This window comes from Vigna unguiculata, chromosome 2 (genome assembly GCF_037176805.1).
Source record: "Vigna unguiculata cultivar grain cowpea cultivar isolate G323 ecotype 2 chromosome 2, ASM3717680v1, whole genome shotgun sequence".
NCBI classification, from domain to species: Eukaryota; Viridiplantae; Streptophyta; class Magnoliopsida; order Fabales; family Fabaceae; genus Vigna; species Vigna unguiculata.
In genome coordinates this window covers 18,004,942-18,019,850 of record NC_140793.1, presented here as the reverse complement: position 1 = coordinate 18,019,850, position 14,909 = coordinate 18,004,942, and the positions used below count along the sequence as shown (strand labels likewise).

The window sequence follows — 14,909 nt, the reverse complement described above, 5'->3', positions numbered from 1 at the left end:
TTCGATCCAAAATATTTCTTAACTCATCAATTTTGTCTTGGTGCAATTTGATTTTGAAAATAATAAGGAATTGATGGTGAAAATTGAGATGGAAATATGAGGAGAGAAAAAACTGGAAGCACGGAAGAGAGAAAAACCAGATAAAGAAGTATAAAAAATTATAATTAAGAGGAAAAACGTGATTTTTAAATTTAAAAAAAAAATTCAAACTAAATTAATATAAATAAAATAATAATATATAAATATTTTTTTAAATATATATAAAAAATATAAAAAAAAAATCGTTGGGGGAATTATGGCTTCCCTCTCAAAGCTAGTGTCAAAGCTATGGTCTGCCCTTGGTCCTAGATGTAGAAACACAAACATGGTGATTTTGTAGGCTGAATTTCCGGTTAGTATTCATGGTTATGATCTCCTTCAAAAATTCGTTAAGATATCTTTTAACAATCCATTAATCTGGGCATTAGTTACACATGTTGCTAATTAATATGATATTGAAATTTTCAATCAGTGTTGCTGAAACACCACACGGTACAATAGTAGGATGGAAATACTTTAAAATTTTGTATTAAAATATAGAGCTTATGTAAGCACATATTTATATATATATATATATATATATATATATATATATATATATATATATATATCACTTAAATATAATATTATTACGAGAAAATGGCATTCCATATTTTGGTTGACACCTCATCCTTCAAAAATCATGTTTCATAAGGATATGTATATAGAAGAAAAGAAAAACACAATACAAACAAATATGGAACCGAACCTAAATCCAAATCCATGTAATCAAGAAAACATATATATTCACGTAATTCTAAGAAAATCTTGAGTGATACATGTAGAAAAAGTTCCAAACCAGACTTCACATCCAAAGTAGCTAATTTATCAACATACTTATTGCTTTAGAATATAAGCAATGAATCATAGTCATATAATATTTCCATATGCTTCCAAAACACCAATGTATAATACTAGGATTACTATTAAAAGAACTAACAACAACATAAATCATTTTCCAACTTTTCAGCCATAAGAAAGTTCAAGCAAATATAGCACCCATAACAACTCAGGCAATATCAATCTCAAGATAAGAAAAAAAAATTACATATATTTACTTCTACTTTCTCCACATTTAAAGTGGAAAACTAAATAAGGAATAACTTTCAATTATTGACACTCCCACGAGAATTCTTTAATATTTTTTTCAGTGAGAGTTTTTAAAACAAAGTCTTCTAAAACTATTTTAAAACAAATCCATATTTTAATGTTTTTAAAACAAATAGTCTAAAACTATATTATCAAACTATTGATAAGGCCTAGAAAATCACTCAAATATGGATTTTGTTCTAGATCTTTTATAGGAGCTTTCGTAGTCAAAAGTTTCTTCTAAATTGGACAATAAAAAGTTGTAGACTATTTGTTGTTCTTTATTTCTTTTTTGACAGTGTGGATTTTCGCCTGGAGATCGTGGATGATAACAGGTTTGGTAGTAGATTTTTCTAGCCTTTTGAGAATTGGCTTAAGATTGTACCTTTTGGTGATTATTGTTCGTAGTTTGTTCTAAGGTTTTGTTTGAGCTTATTCAAATAAATAATTTTTTTTGTGGAATTTAAAATGAAATTGATTGTTTTAAATAAGAGATCTTGCTCTTTTATTAAAATATTTACTATTGAAGTGTTGTCACATGATAAATCTTGTTCATCATTTTGTATTTCATTAAAAATTTCTTTAGAAGATTCTGGATTAGATTCCTCTTCCGAAGTTTCCACTAGATCTTCTTTTAACTTTGGTTTTAGATTGAAAGTATTGATTTTCTTTTTGAGTTTAAAGTATTTACTTGTGTGACGTGGTTTTCTTCTACTGTAACTAACAATGTTTTTAGACATTTGAGTCGTTGGTTTGTCTTCTAGATTTTCGAAACCATGTTTTATTACATATTGGTTCATGTTTTGCTATCTTTTTGGTTTTCTTTGTACAAAAACTTTCCAAGTCTTTTCTATTTTGAGTTTTTTCCTTCGCAAATTATATTTGGAGCTTATCGTTTTCACACAAAAATTTGAAACTCCTTTTTGTACATAGGATATTAGTTAACCGAAAGTCACAGATGACAACGAATAACATTATCATGGATTAGCTTTTAATTTTAGTCCTAACCTTATCTCCTACTATATATATATATATATATATATATATATATATATATATATATAATAATAATAATAATAATAATAATAATAATATTTTATATAATATCATAGATTCTTAGAAAACCAGAGTGCGATTCTCGCCACATGGATGATAAATAATTGCGAGAATTTGCTTCATCACCAAAATCCCCTAAACGTGATCTATTTTTAGAAGTGTGTTTAGATGGGTAATCTTTTCTTACAGTACGCTAAATGCAATTTTTATGGCAACGTGTGCCAGGAACAAAATTTACACATGGAGACTTGTTTGTGTTCGACACAGAATCACGCTAATAGTTTTACCGTAACAGATAAAGGCGCTACAAAAGATTAATTGCGGCGGCGATGGCAAGTAATGCATTTAACTACAATCTGACAGAATGAGTTTTCTTTGAATGTGTTCCTCACAGTTCGCGTCCCGAATAAGCTTTTTTCCTTTACTGTCTCTGCAAATTTAAGAAAAATCAACGAAACTGGTTTCTTTCTTCAAGACCCATCAATTGCAGCCACTAAAACCAAGAGCCAAGAAGAATCAAGATCCTTTTTTTTCTCTCACCAAGAAGATTAGAAGATCTCGTCCTTCGTGGGTTCTCCACCGTTTCTCTTTTTGCTGAGCCTTTGAACCCTGCTTCAAGATTTTTGAACATAAAGTGAATTAATTGAGAAATTGAAGAGAACTTGAAACGCCCCAAAGACTCAGAGAGAAGAAACGATTCAACGACAGAGAAAAAGAGTGGAAATAACCAAACAAATTCTCATTCTCTTTCAACTTTCAACTCTTGAGACCGTTGATTTTGCTTGGAAGATTTTCATTCCCGAAGAACACGTTGCAGCCCCTTCGTTAGACCCATTCGCCGCGTAAACATAACCCTTCTCTGAAGTTAACCCCAAATCGCACCTTTATTTATTTTTTTCTCCTCTCGACACTTGAAACTTGGGAGATTGTATATAAAGAAACAAGATTTTAAGATTTGCAATGAAAATAATTCCCTTCCCTCTTTCTGCAAACTAAGAAATTACTTGCCTTCGACTTTGATAAATTGCCTTTTGGGATTCTAATATGAGTAGCAATGGCGAAACTCGTAATGGTAGTCTCGACATTAGGGCTTTAATTTGCCACGCTGCTGCTGGTGCCTCTGCAGGTAATTAACTTTGCCTTCGACCCTTTTCCTATTTTGGGTTCTTTATTATTGGGTCTGTGTCAATTTTGTGAATTTTGATTCTCAGTTGCTGTTTTGGTCACTTCTATGCCAATCTTTTCCAGAATGGCTTGTTTGAAAGCGTGACATTCAGTATTGATGGATTAACTATACAATTGCATTGTGCAGGAACAATAGCGGCTACATTTGTGTGCCCGTTGGATGTGATCAAGACTAGGCTACAAGTCCATGGCCTTCCTCAAGGGCAGAAAGGTATTTGTCTTTTGGTTGATTGTTTAGGCAGGGCTTTAAATTGTGTCCGGTGTTTTGTGTTGCAGTGGTGCAATTCAGATGTTGCAACTGCAACTCTTGGTGTGGTCTGAAATTGGAAACATTGACTTATTGCATGTCTGGTTCCACATTTTATGCTATCAGAGTGCTCCAATTTATAGTTTTTCCATCATATCTCATGATTTGTTGCAATTTCATTGGTGTATGAGGCAAAACCAAACTCGCAGTAAATAGGTCTCTGACAATGCTGTGGTTGAGGTTGAATTTTTGTTGAGATTAAGAAGTGTCAGATCATTGATAATTGACATAAGTTTATTGGTTCAATGTGTCCTTGAGAAGATTTTGCGAAGGTTTTATCGAAGTGCTTCTCCTTCTGAGTGTTTAGTGTTTGTGATTCTGTCATCAACATGTAGTCTAAATTTGGTTGGTGATCTTGGTTCAATTCAAAGTGTCAAAGATTTACAGCTCTATGTATGAATTATGTCTAGCATTTGTTAAGTGATTAATTTTTTAGCCTAACTTTTGCCGTTCTCCTAGGTAATGTCATTGTCACAAGCTTGCAAAATATAGTAAGAAATGAAGGCTTCAGGGGAATGTACCGTGGCCTTTCACCGACGATACTGGCGTTACTTCCAAACTGGGCAGTGAGTTTGTTTTCCTGTTGCCTCTAACTGATGGCTGTTGTAGTTAAAGATGGTTGTTTAAGCATTATTACCTCCCATCTTTTCATGTCTTACACACAAACTCTTAAAACATTAGCCCAAAATTTGGCGTAGCATGGATCATGTTTATAAAAAAACTAACGTGGTCAATTGTAAAAAGGTTTCCCACAATGCAAAGGTACGAGAGAGGGTCATCTATGCAGCTTTATCATTGCATATGCAAATAGATTGCTTCCAGATTCAAACCTATGACCAACCCATCAGCAATGTGCAACTTTCCCATTGTGCAGGGCTTGGTCTTATGCATATCTGATGATAGTCTTCATAAAAAATGTATTTGTCTCATAATTCTTGTCTGTGATACAGTCTTCACCTAGTTACTTGCTAATATATTCTTCATTATCACTAGTTTGGAAAATTCTTTGTCTCCTTAAGAGATGTTTTTTGTACTTCATTTTTATCTTCATTTTTGTAATACAATCTACTTTTATGTTCAGTCTTCTTTTCTGTTTATTTTTAGGCATAGCGATAAACAAGCTTTTCCATTTGTTCTTAAATATTAACTGATGATCTTTATAATCAATTCTTTTTGACGCATAATCCTGTCTAGATTACAGTCTTCATTAAGGTTCTTCCTAATATTGTTCGTTAATCATTACCACTGGTTTACAAAAGTATTGGTAAAAGAATGTGTTAACTTTCTTTATTTGCTTCATTTTATTATAGAATCTAGTGTTTATGTTAAGTCTCCAATTCTATTTGGGTCAAGAGATAAAACAAAAATTTGTGTCTGTTTTAGAAAAAATTATTTATTGCTCTCTTGTATGGTCATATTTTATTTGAAATAAATCTCGATGTGTTTAATCATTCACCAGTTGCATCTACTTTGTCCATGAGGATCCTTTTTCAAAGCATTGATTAATCGTTTCTTTTTATATTAGATTATGGATTATCTTTATTTTACTGTTGAATTCTATGATGTTGTCTTTTCAAATAATATAAAGTCTATTGCAGGTTTACTTCACAAGTTATGAGCTATTAAAAGGCCTGCTTCGTTCACGCGGTATATATTATCCCAATCCTCAGTACTTTTTACACATTTATGTTTTTCTCTTTAAGTATGAGTTCTTCAGATCTAATATTTAAATACTAAATTTGTCAAAAAAGTGATTTTTGGAAGTATTAGTTGTTCAGATCTAATATTTAAATTTGATAGATCAACTATATTTTTATTGATGTTCTTTATTTGAAATACTCCACCAGATGGTTGCAAGGAACTCACAACTTTTGGACATATGACAGCTGCTGCTGGTGCTGGTGCAGCAACGGCAATTTCTGTAAATCCATTATGGGTTGTTAAGACAAGACTTCAAGTAAGTTTCGATAAAGTTTACTCTTAAAACATTAGTTGTTTGTTTCATCTATTCATAGATAAAAGATACATTGTTTATTCTTTTTTTTTTTTCTTGATACCCATTAGACACAAGGAATGAGGCCCGATGTTGTTCCTTACAAGAGTGTTCTTTCTGCTCTGACAAGGATTACACACGAGGAAGGATTAAGAGGCTTATATAGGTCAGTTTCTTTGTCCTGGTTTCAAGTTTGATGATATGGGCTTATTAAATTGTGACAATAATCTTGAGACAAAACTTTTTGTGTCTAACTTTTTTGCTTTTTGCTTTTGGCACTATTATTTCTCAATGATCAGTGATCAACAGATTACACGTTAATTTCTTTTAACGCTTTTATTTTTGCTGGCACTCTGAGATGAAAATTTGCTTTCTCTTTTTATATATATTGTTAAAGGTTGGATCATTGAGAAAATTTTCTGTTTGAAATTGTTAAGTGGAGTCTGTTTTTGTGTATTTAGTTGACGTAGAGTATTTTGTTAATGTGAAACAGTGGCATTATTCCTTCATTGGCTGGCATAAGTCATGTTGCAATTCAATTTCCAGCATTTGAAAGGATGAAGTCGTACATGGCAGAAAAAGGTATGGATGGATGCCTACTGAATTAAGTGTTCATTCATTCAGCACTTCTTGAAATAACTGACTTTCTGTTTACTTTTGTACGTGTTGCTCATCAAATGAAACTTTCCAATATTTTAGATAACACAACTGTTGATAAGCTAAGTCCTGGAAGTGTTGCCATTGCATCATCAATTTCAAAAGTGTTTGCCTCTGTAATGACTTATCCACATGAGGTATGTATGACCTCTCTCTCACTAAATTTATATGGATGGATCATAACCTGAGTTCGGGAAAATAAAAACACTCTTTGCAATTTTAGAATTTATATATTAAGAAGTAGACTTTAAGCCTAACTTAACCTTACAAAATCGGCTTGTAAGGTGAGGGTTGTACCCACTTATATACTATGAAATTGTCTTATCTCTAGTAAATGTGAGACTTTCAACATTATCTTAAATATTCGAGATGTACATATTTTTCTATCAGGGAGAAGGTATTAGAGATCCTACATCGACTAGATATAAGATCTATTTACATTATATAAGTGAATGCAAACCTCATCTTTAGTTTTATACGAATATAAGTAAGTTTTCTAAGATTAATTTAATTTAAACTTAAAGTGTTGTAAAAATCAATTTTCTGAAAAAATAAACTTCTCTATGAGTGAAAAGTTGTATTTTATGATTAAAAATCGTATTTAAAATTTCAAAATATCAGGTAATACGATCCCGGCTGCAAGAGCAAGGGCAGGCAAAAAGTAATGGGATCCAATATACAGGGGTTATTGACTGTACGAAGAAGTTGTTTCAAAAGGAAGGCATTGCTGGGTTTTATCGTGGTTGTGCAACAAATCTCTTAAGAACAACCCCATCTGCTGTAATTACATTCACTAGTTATGAGATGATACACAGATTTTTGCAGGGAGTTGTACCCCAGGATAAGGGGTATCCACAACATGGCTCTTCTAAATCCAATGAACTGAACAAACCTCAGTCAAAAGCCGAAGCCAGTGGCACTGATATGGGGCATCCACCGTCTCAGTCTAACATGAAAGCTTCGTCAATTCCTCTCGGAAACAAAGAGCACCTAACAAGACATTGATTCAGTTATGTTTACATTTAGTTTCTAACTTAGAGGATCTCATATCTTTTTTGTCCAAAGAAATAAACAAGTGTGAATAAGGTCATGTTCTCAATCATAATAGAATGGAGGAATATACGTGCCATTTACATTTAAGCTTTTTGTGTTATTCAATCTCTTTTGCTAGTAAATAATAACTTTTTGGTTTGAAGTTGGTGCTTTAAGTTTTTGTATTTTTTATATTTTGATATTCAATAAATATGTTAATTTGTTGTTGAGATTACTTCCATGTTAACCCTGTCATTATGTAATTATCTTAAGGTAATTGAAAATGATATGTATTGTTTTAATTCCAACCTAAACTTAAGTTTGGAGAGATTAGAACGTCTTTTTCTTTAATTTTGGAGAACCAAAATTAAAATTACTCCAAATTTCACGTGAACATTCCTATTTATAGACCATAAATGAGAACACCACATTATTCTTCATAAGTCTTCTAATGCAGGGCCACACCAAGACACCAACACATATCGGGAATTAACTACGAGAGATTAGGAAAGGGACATCTCTCTGTATAAACATATCTCCCTTGTTCAAGTTATTTCTTTTCTATTTATTATTTAAAAGAAAACATTTGTAAAAAAATATTTTATTTTAATTAAGTTAAAAACCTATTAAATATTATATTGTCTTTTCAAATTAATACAAATTGTACCCCAATATCTATATACACTATATATATTTTTTTATATATTTACCTTCAAATTTAATAAATAAATTATTTAATCTAACTTGTAATAAAAAAAATAACTGATAATTTACAACAATTGCTAATATATTTTACAAATATTACCGATAAATAAAATACAAAAAATTTAATTCTTATTAAAATAATATAATATTCAAGTTTTTATCGTTAACTCAATAAATTTAAAAGACAAGATTAAACTAAAAATTAAAAAAAAACACTATGATTTTTTACTCTTTGGATTTGTCTCTGTTCTGTTATTTCTGGTGCCAACATATACTTATGTACCTTATACGGGTGTCACCTTTTTTTCTAAAAACAAATTAAATATTATATTATTCTTTAAAATAAACACAAACTGTACCTCAATATCTATATACTATATATATATATATATATATATATATATATAATATACTTTTCTATATATTTTCATTCAAATTTAATAAATTAATTATTTAATCTAAACTTATCATTCACAACAATTGCTAATGTTTTTTACAAACATTATCAATAAATATAATACAAAATATTTTACTTTTTATTAAAAAAAAATATGATATCACACTCTTTATGTATGTGAAAGATTGAAAGAGTGAAAGAGTAATCAGTAATCATATCATTCTGCACACAAATATAGATATAATTAAAAATTGAAAATCAATTATATTTAAGTGATAAGACATAGATAGTAAATAAATACAACTTTGATTCTAAAAACTTTATAGTAACGTTCAAAGATGTAAAACCCCCTTAATTAAACCATCTCTTTTTCTCTCTTTGTTAGAATCCAAAAACACATCTACTTCCACCCTCCCCCTCTGCTATCAAATTCTCCTCTAAACTTCTCCTATTTGATCAGTTCCCTCACCAAATTCCTTGCATTATGTGACCAGATTCTGGAAGAATAGACTCAACTGAACCCTCTGGTGCTTCAACCCTCAACTCCCTTCCTCCTCGGTAGGTTCCATTTTCGTTTTAGTTCAATTCCAGCTAGAATCCATCGTTTTGTCTCTGAATTCTGGGTTTAATTATGGGATTCTCTCTTCTCTATGTCTTGGTGATGAACTTCTAGGTTAATTTAAGATCTCTGCCTCCTTGATACCAATTTAAACCTCACCAAGATCAAATCTTAGCAAAAGAGGTAAGGGAAGCTAACCTCCACTTAATTTTCAAGTATTTAGAGCCTTTGTGTGCTTGAATGGTATGATTCTTTGCTTAATTGCCATTTGGAACTACTTGTGGTGTGAAATTGGAATGTGGCATGAATTTCGTAACTCTGCATGTGAAGAACAGTTTGGAAATCCTGATAATTTCGTCCAGGTGAGTAGCTCTCGCCTAAGCGAAAGTATCAGAGAGTTACCTCTGTTGCTGCGAGAAGTCTCGCCTAAGCGAGTTGGGGTCGCTTGAGTGAGAGATCCTCTCGTCTAAGTGAACCAGCCTGGCCTGAGCGAGAATTCGCTCAGGTTTTTGGGTTGCCCACTGTAAGGGGTCTCGCCCAGGCGAGAGTAATCCGCCTAAGCGAGATTATTCCCTATCCTAGGCGAGATTCTCTAGCTTAAGCGAATTTCACTGTAGAGTTATGTTTTCTTCTCTGTTTTAGATGCACAATAGCTTTATTTAGTGCGATAATGTGATGTTTGCTTATAGTATGCTGGATAATAATGATTTGTAGTATATGCACATAATTGTATGATGAAAGTTTAAGGAATGAGATTGTGAAGGGATGAGATGGAACTAGGATTTCATGGAAATCCTAGGAAAAGTACTTAATGTGTGTAAGCACTTAAGGACTCAGATTTGGTTGGCATCCTGACGCTCCAATAATCCATTAAGACTCATGTAGAGTGTGATGGATTATGTCGTGAGGAGTAGCAAGAGGTCCAAGTCTATGGACCCGATCAGTCATAGACACGAAGGGGACTTACCTTGGGAGTGGTTGGGTGATAACCCCTTGAGCCTAAACTCTGTAGAGTTTGGGAACCTTCACAGGTGCAAGCTACCAAGAGATCCAATGTGCTTACATAATCCAGATATTAAGTTAGAGTCGTGTACTGGTGTGTCTTGTAGTGGTGACTTGATTAAATTCTGATAGGTGTGAAATTATTTATTTACTTATATTCATGACTTCACCTCTTAATGTATGTTTGGTTAGCTTACCCTTCTTGCCTGGCTTGTTTTTCTTATGAATGTCTTCTTTTGTGATGACCACCTACGACTTGGTGTGAGCAGAGAAGGATCCAAGTGATGGTACTCCTCCCTTGGACCAGATCTGACCCGCGACTTTTGGTGTTTATATTGTATTTTGGTTCGTGCTTTTAGAATAGAGCATTTTGGGATGTACATGTTATATCTTTCCTTAACATAGGTTCTGTGAGTAGTTGGAAGTTTAAAACAAGTTATTTGGGATGACTGTATGAAACTCATGTATGGCTTTTCTGACTATATGCTTTGCTATATCATAATATGATATTCTGTTTAGTAGCTTAAAAAAAACTATTAAATGGGATGTTACAAAAGATATACAATAAAGTCAACAAAATTGAATTAGTATTTATGAGAAAGATAGTGGACAAGTATAAAGAAAATATAAAGAAAAAATAATTAATCAATATTTAATAAATTATTTTATATAAACAAAATATATTATGTAATAAATTATTTTAACTAAAGTATTTCTTTCAAAATAATTAACACAATAATTATCATGTTCAACAAATCCATCAAGTATATATAATATCACAACATCATATTCAAGAATTTTATTACTTTTTTATTTATACAAAAACAAATAATACATTATTGTTATTATAGTTAAATATGATATTAAATAAATTTTTTTATAATATACTATATTTTCTTATACACCTTCAAGCGTTATTTCATCTGAATCCAATAATCAATGATTTTTAAATCCACACAAATTACATATATTACCTAGTGAACATAATCTAAGGTCATCATATACCATACGCGTACTCCGACAGCAAACATTTTTCCTACCGATCTCAATTTCATTTTTTTTTTGTGAATCTTCTAGTTTTTGAAGTATTTCCATCATTGATATTAAGTGGTATTTTTTTTAACTTCTCCCTTCAAGTTCTGACATGAATTTCTGTGCTCGGAGAGATTGGTCATGATGACGCTCTTGATATTTTTTAATGCCTATTCAACAAAAACAAGTAATGAAAGACTACAAGAAACAAAGTTAGTAAAGAAGGAAAATGTCACTCTCTAAGTGTATACCCTCTACTCTTTTAGAAAAGTGTACCCTCAATCACTCAATCTTTGAAATAAAGAGTTAACTTTTCTGTAATCTGGTTATTATATCTAAACATCAAATAAAAGATGAGAAACTCACTAAGCACTATACCAAACAAAGGGATACAAACTTACCAAGCACGAAACTCAAGAAATTTTAAAGACAATAAACTAAGCATAAAAGAAGTAGTTAAATCAAGAAAGTATATATGTGACAAAGCAAAGAATAGGAAAAATAGAAAAACACTTCAGAAGACAATAGTAAGAATATCAATATATTATACTTACAATTAGAAGCTATTCAACAAACTAACTAATTTCTAAATTTGATATTACTCAATCTCAGAATACAACAGAACCCGTGCAACAGCCTCAAATCCGCAACAGCCTCAAATCCTACTGCTCCGCAACTGAAAATTCATAATTAAATAATATTCTGTTTATAACAGAATCAATAGTTAGTTTCTTTTTTCTGCTATATAACTCCTTTCAGTGTTACTTTGTACATAAGCTTTCATAGTAATAAATTCAGTTCAGTTTTTTCTCTCTTCCATTTCCGTTGCATTCTGCAAACCTTCTCTTTCTCTGTCAACGTAAACCTGTTTTTGCATCTAAGTTTCTTTTGTCTTCATGAGGCTGCATGGGGTTTAAGATGGTATTAGAGCTCTTCAAATGAAGAGCTATGCTGCGTTTTTCTTCACTCTGATTGTTATCACTTGTAACTATTTTTCTTTCACCGTTTCTTGTTTTTCATCTTTGTGTTTCTTTTCAACATGGCTAAAGAAGAAGCATCGACGACCTTAACCAGTGAAAGCTACCTCTACCTTCATCCTGTCGAAAGCCCAGCCGTGGCTTTTGTTTCTCCTGTTCTTGACTCTACAAATTACCACTCTTGGAGCAAATCAATGCTCACCGCCTTGAGTGCAAAGAACAAATCCCAGTTTGTCAATGGTTCGGCCAAGACACCAGAGAAGGAAAATTCTTTGTTCAACGCATGGCAACGATGCAATGATATGGTTGTGTCGTGGATCATTCATTCAGTGTCTTCTAACATTAGGCAAAACATCTTTTGGATGGAAAATGCAGAAGACATCTGGAATGATTTGAAGGCAAGATTCTTCCAGGGAGACATGTTGCGCATATAAGATCTTCAAACAGAGGCTGGCCAATTGAAGCAAAGCGACTTAAGCGTAAGTGAATATTTTACGAAACTCCGTGTAATCTGGGACGAGCTTGAGAACTTCAGACCAGATATGGGGTGCACATGCAAACCTAGGTGTTCATGCAAGGCTTCTGAAACCTATATGCAAAGAAGAGCATAAGATCATGCGATGCAATTTTTACGAGGATTGAATGATTCTTACAGTAATGTGAAATCGCATGTCTTGTTGTTAGATCCCTTACCTCCTATTTCAAAGATTTTTTCTTATGTAGTTCAGCAAGAAAGACAAATAATGGCTAACAATGCCTTTGTAAATTTGGAGACCAAGAATTTGGTTGCTGCTTCTAGCACCACTACTTGCACTTTCTGTGAAAAACCATGACACACTGAGGCAGTATGTTACCGAAAGAACGACTTCCCATCCAGCAAAACCAGCAAAAGTGTGTGCAATTATTGTGGAAAATCTAGTCATCTTGTTGATACTTGTTACAAGAAACATAGTTTCCCACCAGGTTATAAGTTAGTCAATAACAAGCCAAAGAACGTAGATCTCAAGGATGATGGGGATAATGAAGAGGTTAGATTGACAAGCAAACAATACCAAGCTCTTATGGCACTCATAAAATCAGGGAATGATTCCAATGAATCAAACAAGAATAGCCAAGTCAGTAATATCTCTACAAATTCCATGGGACAAGGTAATATCTTTCTTAATCTTTACAGTTCTCATTCGCATAATTGGATTTTAGATTCAGGTGCAACTGATCATGTCTGTATAAATCTATCCATGTTTTCTTCACATAACAGAATTAAAGATCTCAGTGTTAATTTGCCAAATGGCTTGTCTGTGATAGCCACGCATAAAGGCATTGTTCAACTCCATGATGATATCATTTTAAAAGATGTTTTGTTTATCCCAGATTTTAAACATAATCTGATATTTGTATCCAAATTAATTGAAAAGTCACAATTGCAAGTTGTTTTCTCTGAATGTGGTTGTTTCATACAGGATCAGATGACCAAAAGGACGATTGGTTCAGCTAAACATCAAGCAGGATTATATGTGTTTACTTCTTCTAAACACAATGTTAATAACATGTATATTAGCAATCTTTGGCATAGGAGACTTGGGCATCCTTGTGATAAGAGATTAGAAATTTTGAGGCAAAGATTTGATTTCATTAGTCCTAAAGACATGTACTGTGATATTTGCCACATGGCTAAGCAAAGAAAATTATCTTTTCCAAATAGTGATTCGTATGCTGCTAACTTGTTTGATCTCTTGCATGTTGACATTTGGGGGCCTTCCCCTATTATCTCTCTACATGGGCACTAATATTTCTTGACCATAATTGATGATCACAGTAGATTCACATGGGTTTTTCTTATGAAAACAAAATTTGAAACTAGAGAGCATCTTAAAACCTTTATTTCTTATGTTGAAACCTAATTTGATACTAAGATCAAAGTCATACGAAGTGATAAGGGATTTGAGTTTAACATGCCAAGTTTCTTTAATTCTAAAGGTATTATACATCAAACAACATGTGTAGAAACCCCTGAACAGAATGGGATAGTTGAAAGGAAACACCAACATCTTTTAAATGTCACTAGATCCTTGCTTTTTCAAACCAAATTATCAAAACAGTTTTGGTCTTATGCTTTGATTCATGCAACGTTTTTAATCAATAATATTCCTACACCTCTTTTAAAGAATTCCACCCCTTATGAAAAATTGCATAATAAGATGTATGATATTAGCTCTCTTAAAGTCTTTGGTTGTTTATGCTTTGCTCAAACTTTGTTTGCAAAAAGGTCCAAGTTTGATCCTCGGGCACGTGTTGGCATCTTTCTTGGCCTAAGCTCTCACACCAAAGGGTACGTTATATTTGATCTAAAGAAACATGACATCATCATTTCACGAAATGTTATTTTTCATGAAGATGTTTTCCCTAGTTGTCATAACATAGATCATGAATCCACTGAACAAGTTTGCTTACCCACTCCTCATAATTGTAGCATTCAATTTGATTATAATGATACTGTAACGCATGATGAAACGCTTGATGACAACAATATTCCATGCAATAATGATATAGATACACAAGATAATGCCATTAATAATGATAATGTGAGAAGAAGTAAGAGAGCCACAAAGATGCCTACACATCACCAAGATTATTACGTAAATAACACTGACACTGCTAGGAAAAGTAAATATCCTATACAATCTTTTCTTTCTTTGTCTCGGTTGTCTTCCTCTTTTCAGCATACAGTTATGAACATTGATGGTGGCATTGAACCCAAAAACTACAATGAAGCTGCAAAAGAATCTAGCTGGCAAAAGGCTATGAAAGGTGAACTTTTAGCTTTGGAACAGAACCACACA

General features: G+C 32.5%; 2 protein-coding genes across 3 annotated transcripts; both read left to right on the top strand.

Annotated features, from left to right (window-relative positions):
* Window positions 1-2,407: 2,407 nt before the first annotated feature.
* Window positions 2,408-7,560, top strand: LOC114167148 (nicotinamide adenine dinucleotide transporter 1, chloroplastic-like). 2 transcript variants are annotated; one of them, XM_028052136.2, is made up of 9 exons: window positions 2,408-3,349; window positions 3,536-3,619; window positions 4,175-4,281; window positions 5,314-5,362; window positions 5,602-5,672; window positions 5,780-5,874; window positions 6,202-6,290; window positions 6,408-6,502; window positions 6,987-7,560. In XM_028052136.2, exons 1-9 carry the CDS (start codon window positions 3,268-3,270, stop codon window positions 7,368-7,370), a joined length of 1,056 nt encoding a protein of 351 aa, XP_027907937.1. In that variant the 5' UTR covers window positions 2,408-3,267; the 3' UTR covers window positions 7,371-7,560. The 2 variants fall into 2 exon arrangements, with proteins under 2 accessions (XP_027907937.1, XP_027907930.1); XM_028052129.2 differs by having other exon boundaries at window positions 2,413-3,349; window positions 5,563-5,672.
* Window positions 7,561-12,131: 4,571 nt separating this feature from the next.
* On the top strand, window positions 12,132-12,503 carry LOC114174509 (uncharacterized). The gene has a single exon (XM_028059347.1). It carries the CDS (start codon window positions 12,132-12,134, stop codon window positions 12,501-12,503), a length of 372 nt encoding a protein of 123 aa, XP_027915148.1.
* Window positions 12,504-14,909: the final 2,406 nt, after the last annotated feature.

Bases quoted from the DNA above. Each gene is read 5' to 3' on its own strand.
- LOC114167148 (XM_028052129.2), top strand. From the start codon at position 3,268: ATGAGTAGCAATGGCGAAACTCGTAATGGTAGTCTCGACATTAGGGCT. The intron at 5,875-6,201 runs GTCAGTTTCTTT...AATGTGAAACAG, and splicing joins GGATTAAGAGGCTTATATAG to TGGCATTATTCCTTCATTGG. The intron at 6,503-6,986 runs GTATGTATGACC...TCAAAATATCAG, and splicing joins TAATGACTTATCCACATGAG to GTAATACGATCCCGGCTGCA.
- LOC114174509 (XM_028059347.1), top strand. From the start codon at position 12,132: ATGGCTAAAGAAGAAGCATCGACGACCTTAACCAGTGAAAGCTACCTC.